This window comes from Gossypium hirsutum, chromosome A10 (genome assembly GCF_007990345.1).
Source record: "Gossypium hirsutum isolate 1008001.06 chromosome A10, Gossypium_hirsutum_v2.1, whole genome shotgun sequence".
NCBI classification, from domain to species: Eukaryota; Viridiplantae; Streptophyta; class Magnoliopsida; order Malvales; family Malvaceae; genus Gossypium; species Gossypium hirsutum.
In genome coordinates, this window is record NC_053433.1 from 90,192,412 (window position 1) to 90,206,866 (window position 14,455).

Sequence of the window (14,455 nt, forward strand, 5' to 3'; positions counted from 1 at the left end):
TAGCTAATCGGTTAGTGGTCGAATTTAGCTCACTTTGAGGTTGATTAAGGTTTTTTAAAATTTTTGGTTATCAATTAATTCGATTTGAAATCGGATAATTAACCGAATTAACTAAATTAACCACAATAAATAATATATATTATATATAATATATTTTTTATATTAACAATGTATTTTTTGAACTATTATTTTTTTATATTAATCGAAATAAATAATATATAATATATTTTTTTGAACTATTAAAAAAATAAAATGAACATTAGTAATATAATTTTTTATGTTTTATACTTATTTTAACCAAAAGACAAACATATAAATTTTTATTAATTCGGTTACCCAAAATATTTCGGTTTGGTTAAAATATTTGAAAAAAAATTTGATTCGATTAACAATTAAAGATTTTTATGTTTCGAGTAATTTGGTTAATAATAATTCGATTCAATTAATTATCGAACCGACCATTTGAATACCCCTAATGGAATTAAATAATTTACATTATGTGACTATGTGTTGACAAGAATGAACATTAGTAATATAACTTTTTATGTTTTATACTTATTTTAACCAAAAGACAAACATATAAATTTTGATTAATTCGGTTACCCGAAATATTTCGGTTTGGTTAAAATATTTGAAAAAAAATTTGATTCGATTAACGATTAAAGATTTTTATGTTTCGAGTAATTCGGTTAATAATAATTCGATTCAATTAATTATCGAACTGACCTTTGAATACCCCTAATGGAATTAAATAATTTACATTATGTGATTATGTGTTGACAAGGGCGAAGCTAGAATTTTTTTAGGGGCTGAATGAAATTTTAATTTTTAATAATCTATATCTTCATAATTTTTAAGGATTAAATCAAATTTTTATAATTTTAGGAAACCATAGTGTAATTTTACCTTTACTAATTTAAATTATTTTTAAAAAAAATTAAAAAGTCTAAATAGTATTTTTTTATTTTAGGAACTCGGGCACTGCGAACCCTAGATTACCCTCTGTGTGTTGAATATAACCTTTGTTGTCGGCGCTTCAGATTAGATCATTACCAATGTCCTTTATGCTTTTGGATGCCATACATATATTTTTGGGCGTTTCTATCACAATAGATCTTCTGTACACTTATTCGCATGAAAAGTACGTAGACAAGATGGTTCTACAAAGAAATGAAAAACTAGACTAATACCGGAGAAAATAGATGTGGTGCTGATGGACGGAAGACAGGTTAAGGTAGCTATCTTAAGACAATAGAAAACATACCCAAAATGTCTTCATCACTATTCATATATAAAAAGAAAATACACAAACAATTCCATCTTTTGAACTAAATTTAAAATGTTTGATTTCCAATAGCATGCCCTACAAATGACGAATAAATTTGCAAATGGTAACTTATTGCAGGTCATTGACGAGACAATAAAAGCTTGTATAAAGAGAGTTCCAATGGAAAAACCTGCAAGCCAGACTGCGACCCCTTGTAAACCCTTGACAACATTTGTGCAGACGGACTCAAACACTTTCCAAGAGATTGTGCAGCGGTTAACAGGTCCATCAGAGAGTGATCCGGCACAAGGAGCAGCTACGAAGGGTCCAGGCTTAAAAAGGCCAATTTCAAAACTCCATGAAAGAAGGCAAAGCATGAGGCCAAAACTTGAGATAGTTAAACCCCCATTGAGCTTTAAACCTGCTACATCACCATCAAGATCGGGAAGCTCGAGTCTTCTCGCAAGTCCAGTGGGCACTCCATCAACAATTTTCTCCAAGCTAACCTTTCTAGAAGACGAATACATAGAAGAATTAACAAAAACCGAACTGAACACAGTAGAAGAAGAAAAAGCTATCAAAGAGAGACGCTTCTATCTGCATCCATCACCGCAGTCAAGAGCAGGGAAAACAGATCCAGAATTACTTGTTTTGTTTCCTCTAACATCTCCGAGAACAAACGATAATGCATGATTCGACATTTTGTTTTTCAATAACTAATTATCCTTCTCTGTTGGTACCAATGAAACCTGTAAATCGATTTGCCTCATCAATTGACTTCATGTCATGTCTAAAACTTCTAAATGATGCATCCATTCATGGAAGGATCATAAGATCTACATGTTCAATAACAATAAAATTGGAGTGCAGAATCGAAGCATTAACTGAGTCATGGAAGGGTCAAGAAAGCTATACTCCCTTCAACAAAGCAAGTTGTAATTTGTTTTCAATCACACCATGTTTCTCTTCTACCTGCCATCAGAAATATGTAATCAATATGCCTTATTATTTGCATTATAAACTTTTATGTACCATTTTTTTTCTTGAAAAACTGTTTCTTTCTCTAGAATCCTGCATTATGTTCAGACTTCTAAAGAAAAAAACCCTACATATATGATAAATTTAACAAAAGACTGGTTATATGATGAACAAGAATCAGTTTTTTTCCTCTCTTTTTTTTTTTCTTTTTGAAGAATTAGTAACTATTAGAGCTTAAAAGGATGAGAACCGTACTACAAATTCTAGTTATGATAGAGAAAATGACTACTGATGGTGTGGAACAAGATAATGGTTCTTGACTAATTAATTATTTATAGATTTGTTTAATTACTTTGAACATTTTTACGCATTTAATTTTCAGTTTTTAGCTTCTCGTATCGACTACAATTCTTTCTCCAACATTGTACAATTATTGAATCCCGGGTCCCAATACAACCATGAATTTTTCAATCTACTTAAATTTTATATGGACCCACGAATTATTGAAATAATTAGATTCATAATTGGTATTTCTTATTGAGGTTAGATTTTAGGGAGTCAGCTACAAATACTTGGTTTTAAGGTTAACTAACTTTTGGTGATTGAAATGTAGAGATTTTGTATCCTGCTAATGAGACTCGGGGTTTAAGGTTTGGCAATTGAAATCTTTTCATATTGAGCATTTCAGTATAATAATGCATTTTAGTCACTATTGCATAACTTGAGAGCTGAAAAAAGAGGAAAAAGAACCACTTAAGAATTTACTAACCTATCTTCTTGGTTTTCATTTTTAAAAATCCCCATTTATCATTTAAACATTAAATATATGAAGAAAAAAGCATGTTTAAGTACCCTCTCAAATAGGAGTTTTCAACTTAAATGGCCTGGTTTAGGATTTAAGATTTAAGATTTGGGTTTAAATGGTTTAGTCCTAATTGCTAAATCTTAAGCCCTAGTTGATGAAGCAGGTTCAGGCTGAGATTCAAATTGCAAAATTACTCCTCAACTAAAACTAAAGGCTAAAGTGAGTCCATTAGACTCAAACAAATAGTTCCTAGCAAATCTAGAATCACCTGAATAGCAGGAGTCATTTTGACCCCAGGAATATAACATTAAAATAATGCCAAAAACTTCTTACCTTAAACGACAACTTGATAATATCTAAAATAGATTAAAAAAGTCGACACTAGAAGAAAATAAAAAACTAATAATACCAAAGCTTCCTATCTTAAGGAAACACAAAATAGAACTTGATGGTAACTATATTAGCATTGATAGCTTAATAAATCAGCCCGGCATTTGAGGGATACCATATTTTCTGGTTTTCTTGAACTTAATCTTGAATTTATATTTAGCATCTTTTTCTGATTCGCACACTTTCAAGATTTCTTCAAGTAAAACTTGAGTCACTTAACACTGACTGAATTTGACACTACTCATATATAAGATGCAGTTATGATTATTAATCTGGACGTGATGACCAAGGAAATTAGAAAATTCTAAGGTCATGATACAGATGAAGAGGAAAAAGAATACTTCAGATATACAGTGACATGAGAGAAGAAAATTGGGTGTATGATGAACCTGATATTTCTGAAGTTACAAACTAGTGAGTGAGACCACTTTAGCACACTGAACATTGTTAGAAATTTTAACTTTCATCTATATTGAGCTTATGCAGAAACGATACACAATTTTCAGATATTGAACATCAATAAGATATCTAACTTGAAGCATTCAACTTACTATTTCACACATTGAACAAAGAAGATCCCTTCTCCTTAAGAAGGCATAGCATGTTAGTAGCTTATGCACTCATTCAACTTCAGAAACAAAAATGAATAAGTAGTCCAAACTGTCTTGGTCCTTCTCATTGGAAAATCACCTTCAAAAAAGAAAAATACAATAAGTCAACAACTGTATATAGAAAGTCAACTAATTCATTACAAGTTATCTAAATCACAGTAGATGCAAAAATATCAATTCCAATAGTCAACTGAAATCTTCAGCCCTGGGCTGCTTCTGTCCAATTCATTTGTTGAAGGAGGAATAACAATTTGAACCACTAAGACAAGATTCAGTTGAGGCTCCAATGGATCTCATCCACTGAAGTAGAATGCCCTTACCACAAAAACAACAAAAGCGCTCAGTCGGTCAAGATCTTGACCAATAACATTGAAGGTTATTGACATTTTAGTGACATTATCCTTCAGTTATGAGACTCTAAATGCTATACATGAACATATTAATCTCATCAAACAGAAATGTCTCCTTCATTTGTTGATCCAAGGTACTTATAGTACTATAGATTATTTCTCTCTTAGGATGAAAACAGTCTCCAGCTATGAAGACGCTATTTCTCTTCTCCACCTCAATCCAGCTGCATCCTGCAGATTTTTTCAAATCTCTTGTTCTCATCAATTTTCTCACCTCCATGACACTATCCCATCTAGCATCTGCTGCATATAGGTTTGAAATTACCACATAGTTCCCAACATTACGAGCTTCAACTTGAAAGAGATGGTCGGCAACGACACAACCTAATCCCACCTCGTGATGAGTCCTACAGGCACCCAACAATGCACCCCACACATTAGCATTAGCTTCAACAGACATTCCAGCAACCAAAGAATATGCATCATTGATACGTCCTCCTCGAGCTAGAAGATCAACAATGCAAGAATATTGTTCAATGCTTGGTTTCATCCCATAAGCAGTCTCTAGTGAATCAAATATTTTCAACCCTTCATTTACCAGGCCAGCATGACTGCAAGATGACAGAATTGCAGTAATGATAACATGATCAGGCTTCAACCCCAACTCAAGCATACAAGAGAAAAGGCAAAGTGCTTCTCTTCCCATACCATGCATTGCATACCCACCAATCATTGAAGTGAACATAACCAGATCCTTAACAGGAGCTAAATGGAAAAGCTTATGAGCACTCCTTATGCTACCACATTTTGCATATACATCTATAAGAGCTCCAGTTAATCGAGCATCTTGATAACAAGCTCTTATAGCATAACCATGACACTGCCTCAACAAGTAAACAGAGGCCATTTCAGCACATACTGGAAGGATACTCATAACAGTCATTGCATTAGGCCTCATTCTCTGAGCTTGTAACTCATGGAAAAGGCTGAGAGCTTGACTGTGACAATCATTTTCAGCAAATGCTTGTACCATCAAATTCCATGAGGTGAGATCCCTTATAGTCATCTCATTGAATATCATAAATGCATCATCATATGATCCAGAAATCACGTAACCTGAGATCATCGAATTGAATGTAACCAAATTTTTTCTTGATAAATTCTGAAAAATCCTGGAAGCATATCCAATTTTACCACATTTGGCATATGCGTCAATTATGGCATTTACAACAGTAGGTTCATTATCACCTAGTAACATACCAGCCTTGAGGCAATAGCTATGAATTTCTTTAACTTTTACTAGACTTGAAACATGAATGCAAAACCGTATTATGGCTAAGATAGTGATGAAGTCTGGCCTAAATCCTTCTCCCAGCATGCAGTTTAAATGCCCTTGAAACTGAGCATCAGATGCACACTCTGCAAAGGCATCAAGAATAGAATTCCATGAAACCAAGTCTCTCCAAGGAATCATCAAAATGTCTGATATGCAGCTCCTATGTCATTACATTTTGCATAGAAACTAACAAGGGCATTTGACACTGGTGTATTTGCATATAAGCTAGAATGCCGAAGAATATACCCGTGGATCACTTTTCCAACCTGGAGATTCTTTAAGTGTGCACAGGCAGAAAGAACACTGACAAGGGTAGCAGAATTTGGCTCAAACATCCTTGCAGAGAGTAATTCTTGAAACAAATCCAAAGCTCTCAACCAATAACCATTTGCCACATAACCGGCAATAATAGCATTCCAGGAAACCAAATCTCTTGATTCCATCTTTTGGAACACGGATTCAGCTTTATCTATGTGCCCAACTCTCAAATAGAAGCTCGCCAAGGCATTGCAGACAGAAACATCTCCTCCAATCTCGGTCCTTCTCAGTAAAAAACAATGAATTTCCTTCCCCAAATAGCAGGCAACATTCTTAGTGAAAGAAGAGCAAACAGGTAGAATATTCACAATTGTTGAATCATTAGGTGCTATGGGCCCTTTCAGCATCTCCCTGAACAATCTAAACGCGTCATCGAAGAAATTATTCTCAGAAAAACCTGCAATGATTGCATTCCACGAGACAACATCTTTGTCATAAATGCCACAGAAAGCGGCAAAAGCATCTTGTTTTACTAGTCCACATTTTGCGTACATCGTTATTAATGCATTCCCAACAAGTGTATGTGCCACCAATCCAGACTTTATCGCGTGCGAATGCAGAATCTTCCCACTATTTATATCTCCTAACCGAGCATACACAGGAAAAGCAATGGCAAATGTAACAGGATTTGGCTTTACTTCATTGGAAACGCGCATTGAATTAAACAAATGGAGCACTTGATCATCATATTCCCGATAACCTGACAACCCGGATAAGACAATGTTCCAAACCACAGGATCGGACGTTGGCATTTGTCTGAATAATTTCTGACAATCAGGGAGAGCTCCAGACTTAGCATACATGTTAAGCAGTGATTTGGAGACGGAGTGGCAATAGATATGCCCCAGTTTCAGTATACAACTGTGGAAAGCCCTTCCCAAACCGGTGGTCCGAAGGGCAGCGCAAGATTTAAGAACGGCCGCAAAAACTTGGTGATGAAGTCCAAAACTGGATGAACAGCTGAGCTTCTGAATGAAAAGGGATAAGGCTTCAGAATGGCTACCATATTTGGTGCAGTCATTAAGCGTACTAATCCATTTGTGTTCTGCATCTCGCTGAAGCATTCCCTCAAACAGCTTTTGCGCAGGGAACAGAAAAACAAACGCCCCGGTTGCACTGATAATAATAAGATAGGAGTAGTGAACTTTGAGTTGGCACGTTTTATAAGTAAAAAGAAACCATAATGCAAACCGTTGGGTTTACTGTCATACAGATACAGTGCTATAAAATTAATTCCTTTTTACCGAAAAAGAAGTCAAAGAAAGTCCAATAAAAAATGTGTTGTAGAATATTTTGAATCGATTTTTCCAAGTTAACTCGTTTCGAAATAGAATTTATAGTCGGGTTTTAAACATGACTCAGATGAACTGAACAGATTTTTCTATTTTTGGGCCAAATTTTTCTTAGCCCAACCCAAATCCTTTTTTAGTTTGCACCAAAATCTGATATATATATATGTATTTTTTTTTTTTACTCAAGTCCACCATCTATCTTTCATCAGCCACAACATAGATCTAGATGGAGATTAGCAGCCATGTAAAGATGCAGCAACATGAACAAGCTTTTGGGTCCAAAACTAAGAGGATTTGAAATGAGATCAAGAAAAAGATAATAAAGAAAAAAACTTCAACATTTTTGGGCCAGGTTAGTGCAAAAAATGAGGCCTATTTTTTAATCTGGCATGGCTCGATAATGGGCTTAAAGTCTTGTTTAAGCCTGGTCTAAATAAAAAATTCTAAATCTAAGCCCGGTTCCAACTCGCTCGTATTAATTTTTTAAAATTATTTTTTATAAAAATAAATTAAAAATATAATAAATCAAATAGACTAAAAACATTAAAATAAATGCTTTCCAACAAATTGAAAATGCATATAAAAAGTCTTTAAAGTTAAATAACACTAACATAGTTGCAACTTAATAAGCAAATGTCTCTAAAGTAGTAGCAAAATTAATAATAAAATAATAATTATACAATATTCGAACAATAACAACAAAATAGTAGCAATATAATAGCAGAATGATAACAAAACAACAACATAACAACAATAAACAACAACAAACAGTAGTTTTTTTTTTTGCGTCAAATTTTGGTCGAGCCTGGGCCAAAAAAGTATTGCCCGAGGCTCAGCCCATTTTCTAAACAGATCTTATTTTTTTATCCAAACTTATTTTTTAAATCTATATTTTTGCTCAAACTCTCTCATTTTATAAACAAGCCTTCGGGCTTAGGTAGGTGACCTGACCTATGATTAGGTCTAGATAAGAATATTGAAATGATGGAAACTCTTAAGTGTTTTTCATAAAAGACAATTTTTAATCTATTATTCTTATAAACTTCCACAATTTCTAATTAATATTAATTTTTTAGTGGAAGATATTAGATAAGTTACTATATATTATAGATTTTGGTAGTTGTCATAAAAAGATTGTTATGTAAATAGATATCATGTTATATATTATATAAATAGATTTTGGAACTAGTGACATGACATGTTGACCTTAGTATACCCAATTTTATAACCAAATACTTTGTAATTGTGTGTGTACATGTACAAATACTAAAATTCCTCTTTAAAACCCAATTTTGTAATCAAATACTTTGTAATTTTTTTTAAAAATTGTAAAAAGAAGTGTAAAAATTATAATGCCAAAAAATTGATTGTGTAATTCTTATGATTTTTATGATTTTTTTATTTCTATATAAATAAATTTTGGTACCCATATTTCTCTTAGTTCACGTTAATATTTGAACTTGACAATTAGGTCTATTTTGATCAATTTGAAAATTATAAAAATTTGATAATGTGATACAACTTTAGTATCATATCATTAAATCTTAACAAAAATTCAAATTTAGAGATAAAAATGGACCAAGTTGCCAAAATCAAATATCAAAATGAAAAAAAAAACACACACACCTATTTATCAAATTGGAGAGTCATATTATATTTAAATTAAAAAAGGGTCAAATTATATTAACCCTATGTAGAGGGTTCTTTTTGTAAGGTGAGAATACATCATAATCTAGTAAAACAAGATGTCGTGAAGAGATGACGAAGAGAAATATCAGAATAGACTCTGAAAAACAAGTACGGTGGTAGGTGATGGTGACGGACACAATAAAGAAATGAGAAATATCATAACTACAATTGTTGTTATAATTTTAAAAGGAAAGTCGTAGAAAGAAATTTAGAGGGCTAAGTTTGTCAAGATAAAAAAATCCCCCTAAAATGAGACTCAACTTCTATTTATAATTTTATCAAAAAAAAAATTTCTATTTATAAGCCTTGAAATTAGAAAATTATGAAAAGAAAGTGAGAATTAACATGCTAAAATGAAAAGTAATAGAATTGAAAGGGGTAACTTGAACATAAAAAATGGAAGGTAACTTAAATAGATAGCGAGTATAATAGTTATTAATAAAAGTTGCACCCAGTTAAAATATTTTAACAAAAAATAATGGTTAAATAAGAAATTCTTAATAATTTCTGTACTTCAACCTTCAAGTCATGCTCTTCAAGACATCTCAAATGTAGAAATCCCGTCAACCTTCCAAGGTTAATCCCAAACAATTGTGGAAGTGTTCCTTCCAAGGTTAATCCCAAACAATCGTATGTGGAAGTGTTCGCAACAAAGTTATTCTCAAAAGTTCTCAAAAGTGCTCATGCAAAAAAAACAATATTTTTCGAAACTACTATTAATTTGACAGTTAGCTACACCCTCAAAAATTTTCAGCCCTCGTACCGAGCCAAAAATAACATTATTTCTATTTCCTTCTTTACAAAACATATGATTAGCTTCGGTTTCAAGTTGCATGAAAGATGTAGCCCATAATATAGAAAGAGCAATGTCATTTAACCAAAACGTTGCAACATAATGGGAAAGAAATCGTAGATTCATTCCAAGTTCTTATTTGAACCATAAGGCAACCATAGATGCAACTTTAGATTTAACTTTTTTTACCCATATATTCCAATCTTTTAACGTACTATTTTAAGAGTTGCAACTCAAGGTAGAGAAATATTCAGTGTCATCACAGAAGTTTCCTCGGGGAACAGAGAGATTAAAGTCTTTTTTACCACTTGTGTACATACCATCGTATTCCCCTACAATTCCACAGTCAGGTATTGCCGGTGTTGACTTTTGAGCCATCCGGAGTGTACTTCTCCATGAGGTGGCTCAATTCAGCATCAAACTCCTTTTCAAGCTCAACTTCTTCCTGCCAATGCCTCTCTCTCATGCCAACCATCTTCTCTTCATGTGCTCTGATCAGCTTGTCCCTCTCTGCCACAAAAGCCTGCATCTCTTCATCCTGGAACTTTATGAATTTTGCAATTTCATCCGCCCTACAAATAATTTTTCAAAAGATATGAAAAGAAAAATACACGAATATCTCATAACTTCAACAGGTAAACAGAAAAGAGATATCTAGCAGCATTTCATCTTATGAGATTAAACCACCTGTTTTTATGTGAAAGGGTCATATACTATAAGATTACCAGTATCAATCAAATTACACAAGGAAATTCACAGAAGTATCAAAATTATGTACCTGCGCCTGTATTCCTCTGTATTTGAAGGATTGGGGTTAGACTGCTTGACCTTCTCCCGCTGTTGCTGCTGCAGCTTCTCAAAACTCTCTTCCTTCTCATCCCTGGCTTCATGGATAAATTTGATTCGTTCCTTGAAGAATTGCTCTTGGAAATCCATCTGGAAAGGGCAAAAGAAGAAACACAGTTAACATGAAGCAGAAAAAGAATTACTATTCTATCAAGTAGAAAATTCCTAGGAAGGACAATCGCATGCTCTTCTTCGTCTACTTGAACATCAGCCAACATGCAACAGATGGTTAAGCACATGAATCTACATCAAGCCGAAGTTGCTCATAGTCTGGCTAAATACCTTAAATGCAAGCCTAGCAAATAGCAAGATTTACCCCATAAGCGTTGGTTGTAATAATAAAATGCAAATGCCAATTGGAACTTTCATTTTAGATACGCGGCAACTTTTATGATCACCACCACCATCTTTTAGTACTAATAATTAGGGATTGGCGGAAACATGGCATAAGTACCAAATAAAATTCGAACAGACAAAATACATAAATAGTGCACTAAATAACAACTGATTGAACCAAGGCAGTGATGCTGACATGCTGTGCTACAAGGGCATGTAGTATGCAACTTTGAAGTCCAGATACTGAGCATGTCAACGAAAAACCATGATCCAGGAAAGGTAGACAGCAAGCAATATTGATTATGGCAAACATGCATTATTAATCAATCCTATAAGATATCACAAACCAGTAGGTTACTAATATGTACTACTGTATAAAATTACTAACTAATACACCAGAACCAAATGTCTGGCAACAGGCATGTGAAGATTTGAAGTAATTACCTCTTCTTTGTTCTGTTCATGCTGCATTTTGGTTCTTTGTCTTACAATCCTGTTCTCCTCCATTGTCTTCCGGAGCCTCTCACTCACAATACCAAAAGACTCTTCAAGAGCAACTTTTTGCCTTTGTTCTTTTGCAACCTTGTTCTTGTAAAAAATAAGCTGCTGGTTGTCCTCACTCATTTGCCTGATTTGCTTAACAACCATCTCTTGATAGGATCTCATCTCAAATTTCAGCCTAGATTTGCCTAATCAACAGATCAGTTATACAGCACGTCAGTCAACTGCCTAAGTATCTGCAGGGCTACTAATTTGTGAAGAAAAAAATACAGAAAAATCTCATGCATTTATAGCTATCTTGCATTTTATCCCTGCATGTAATGTAATCGTTGTCTTCAGTTAAATAGAGAGAACCTTGAGAATGCTGGTTGAAGCTGTCTAGGTCTTCCTTCATAGCCATATAACCATAAAGTTGGCGCTTCCCGCCTGGATAAAATAAGACCCTACGTCGTTCCCAAGCCTCCCTATGCGTTCCTTGCTCAGCAAAATGCTTATGTAGCCGTTCAGCTTCTAAATAACCCCTAGCCGTGCTCTCAAAAATCAGAACACTCATCCCACGATGACCCTGTGGACCATACGAGTGGCGAGCCTTCACAGCAGCATATGAGCTGAAATAATCAAGAAGCTCTTGGTTTCCCATACCAATCCACTGAAGTATAATTCAATAAATAAAAAGTTAAAGTTAGAGCAGGAGACAGGAAACAAGTATTTCCACTGAAAATAGAAACAACTAGCTTCATTATTTTAGTATATTAGAAAATAAATATTGCAAAAGATATTGCAGTACCTTATCGTTCTCATCTTGTTCCAGCCTTGTGTTCATTATCATAACCATAGGTGGCCAGACTATTTCATGATCTTTTTCTTCATCTTTTAAACCCTTCCATTTGCCAAAAGCTTCACCAGAAGGAATAACTGAAGTACCCCTTCTACACAATTCCTCATCCAAGAGTTCAGCAAGTTCACGATGGAGTTTCACCCTTTTTGCTCCTTTTGTTTTGGCATGTGTCATCAGAGGCTGAAGGCCTCTATACCAGTCAATGGCACCAGGACCACCCTCGCATGCTGGGCAGTGCCACTGCCTTGATGGGTCGTTGATTTCCTCAATTCTCAATGCATCTAAACTCGAGAAAAATTTCTTAAACCATCTATTATTCTTTCTTGTCTCGTGGCTCTTTTGACTTGAATCTGAATCAAAGTCATCGGTTAGAAGTTCATCATCAGAATCATCAATAGCGTTATCATCTGAGTCATCCTCAACATCATCAATATCATTGACCTCTTCAACCTCAGTGCTGACATTGTTTTTTCCATGATCATCTTGTAACCCCCCGGATGGATTGGAACCAGTTCTAGATTGCCAATTCCATCCATACTGAAGGGGTGGGCGAATGACAGGATGTGGTGGCACATTGTTGTTCTCAATAGTCTTGTTGAATGTTTGGGGTCTTGCATTTCCTCTGCCAGTTGCCATCCTGGAATCAGTATTATGAGTATCCCAATCATTGCCAGAGGCTCTTCCTGATACAGCATTAGTCCGCATCGCTCCCCGCGGTTTACCATTGGAATTTTGAGGACCCCAAGGTCTTGCAGCACTGCTTCCAGTTCTATTCTTAGGCTTCCTTTGAATAACCTCCCACTCACCATCGTCTTGAAGCAAACCCAGGTTCATGTCCGCTACACCCTGGCTTAGCTGCTCAACCTTGGAGCTAGAGGATCCAGATATGTCTTTCCCCTTGGACGATGGGTTGTTAATACCACCAGAAACAAAAGGATTCCCATTCCCTTTTCTTGAACTCATCCTCTAACGCAATCCTATAGTAAGATGTCATAAAATAGACATTTAGTAGTACATAGTCTTAAAAATAAACAAGATCGACAACAATTAACTACGAAAATGCCTGTAGATGGTGTTGTCAGCAAGTGTCTCAAGCTATAAATTGGTTGTACGATCACTATACCCTAATTGTCAAAGCTGTTGCCCAAAACTCAATTACAAAGGATATTTCAGTCAACCATTACTTGCAAAGATCAAAACATTTACGCATTGCACTGGGTTGGCCACAGAATAGAGCTAGCAATCGGTGCATCCGTGTTATATCTCAACTCAAACATGATTGAAATAACTAAAAGTCTAAAACATGAACATGGCACGAAATTTTAAACATGTCAAATTTTAGACAGAAACAAGACAAACTACAGGCGACAATACATCATTAACACCGCTAGTGTTTGAAGTTAGAACTCTTAGGTATGGCAGGGCATGACAAGATTAACACGAACAACATGGCTAACCTGTAAAATGAGAGCAGCAGCAAAAATGATGGCACGAACTGCAGCGGCAACGATAACGACAACAATGCCATAATGAGACAGAGAAACCGTTAAATAAAAAACCAAGCAATATAATTAAGAAACTCAGAAAATAATTTACCCCACATCTAAGAAAAAAAAACTAGGGTTACCTCACAAAAACGGTGAAAAGCCAAAAAATTTACCTCTAATAATAGGGTAGACGCAGGGGCGCAGTGTAAGCATAGAGCGTGTGGAGCTGCGGGGCCGGTAAGGCGAGACAGGGTTGTGGAGTAGAGCAGAGTAGCGACAGTATGAGAGTGGAGAGTGAGCGTCGGCTTGGAAAATGAAATGAGCAGGAAAGTTTTTGGGTTAGCTAATAGCTGGAAAGCAATTTAAGCGTCATTTCATTTGTACCACCAATAACATCGACGGGTAGCGGAGGTTGAATTAATAATAAATATAAGTTTGGATAAATTACGTAATTAGTCACTAAATTATGGTTAAATTTTTGTTTTGGTTACTTAATTACAAAGTTACAATTTGCTCATTGAATTATTTGAAAATTTTCATTTAAGTCACTGAACTACTCAAAAGTTTTTATTTAAGTCCTTCGGTTAAATTTAAGTCATTACGTTAAGTTTTTTTTTA

The 14,455-nt window shown here is 34.7% G+C and overlaps 3 protein-coding genes across 4 annotated transcripts; 1 reads left to right on the forward strand and 2 right to left on the reverse strand.

Moving 5' to 3' along the window:
* Nucleotides 1-1,077: 1,077 nt before the first annotated feature.
* On the forward strand, nucleotides 1,078-1,960 carry LOC107896871 (VQ motif-containing protein 31). The gene is made up of 2 exons (XM_041078944.1): nucleotides 1,078-1,234; nucleotides 1,406-1,960. Exons 1-2 carry the CDS (start codon nucleotides 1,214-1,216, stop codon nucleotides 1,958-1,960), a joined length of 576 nt encoding a protein of 191 aa, XP_040934878.1. The 5' UTR covers nucleotides 1,078-1,213.
* LOC107896869 (putative pentatricopeptide repeat-containing protein At5g08490) lies at nucleotides 1,262-7,351 on the reverse strand. Its single transcript, XM_016822167.2, is given in 5 exon segments — nucleotides 1,262-2,016; nucleotides 2,153-2,239; nucleotides 3,992-4,130; nucleotides 4,676-5,877; nucleotides 5,880-7,351. Coding segments are annotated over 3 exon segments (2,457 nt in total). The 5' UTR covers nucleotides 7,120-7,351; the 3' UTR covers nucleotides 1,262-2,016; nucleotides 2,153-2,239; nucleotides 3,992-4,115.
* A 2,538-nt stretch (nucleotides 7,352-9,889) lies between these two features.
* LOC107896873 (protein SUPPRESSOR OF GENE SILENCING 3) lies at nucleotides 9,890-14,237 on the reverse strand. 2 transcript variants are annotated; one of them, XM_041079392.1, is made up of 7 exons: nucleotides 14,011-14,237; nucleotides 13,808-13,845; nucleotides 12,300-13,327; nucleotides 11,867-12,161; nucleotides 11,456-11,700; nucleotides 10,608-10,765; nucleotides 9,890-10,401 (listed from the first exon to the last, which is right to left on the reverse strand). In XM_041079392.1, exons 3-7 carry the CDS (start codon nucleotides 13,311-13,313, stop codon nucleotides 10,176-10,178), a joined length of 1,938 nt encoding a protein of 645 aa, XP_040935326.1. In that variant the 5' UTR covers nucleotides 13,314-13,327; nucleotides 13,808-13,845; nucleotides 14,011-14,237; the 3' UTR covers nucleotides 9,890-10,175. The 2 variants fall into 2 exon arrangements, with proteins under 2 accessions (XP_040935326.1, XP_040935327.1); XM_041079393.1 differs by lacking the exon at nucleotides 13,808-13,845 and having other exon boundaries at nucleotides 14,011-14,228.
* Between the last annotated feature and the right edge of the window lie 218 nt (nucleotides 14,238-14,455).

What these genes read in the sequence shown, in the direction of transcription:
- LOC107896871 (XM_041078944.1), top strand. Translation starts at nt 1,214, where the DNA reads ATGGACGGAAGACAGGTTAAG. An exon ending in TGGACGGAAGACAGGTTAAG is followed by an intron (nt 1,235 to 1,405) that starts GTAGCTATCTTA and finishes AACTTATTGCAG; the next exon opens with GTCATTGACGAGACAATAAA.
- LOC107896873 (XM_041079392.1), bottom strand. Translation starts at nt 13,313, where the DNA reads ATGAGTTCAAGAAAAGGGAATGGGAATCCTTTTGTTTCTGGTGGTATT. An exon ending in ATGAACAGAACAAAGAAGAG is followed by an intron (nt 10,766 to 11,455) that starts GTAATTACTTCA and finishes TGCCCTTTCCAG; the next exon opens with ATGGATTTCCAAGAGCAATT. An exon ending in ACAGAGGAATACAGGCGCAG is followed by an intron (nt 10,402 to 10,607) that starts GTACATAATTTT and finishes AATTATTTGTAG; the next exon opens with GGCGGATGAAATTGCAAAAT.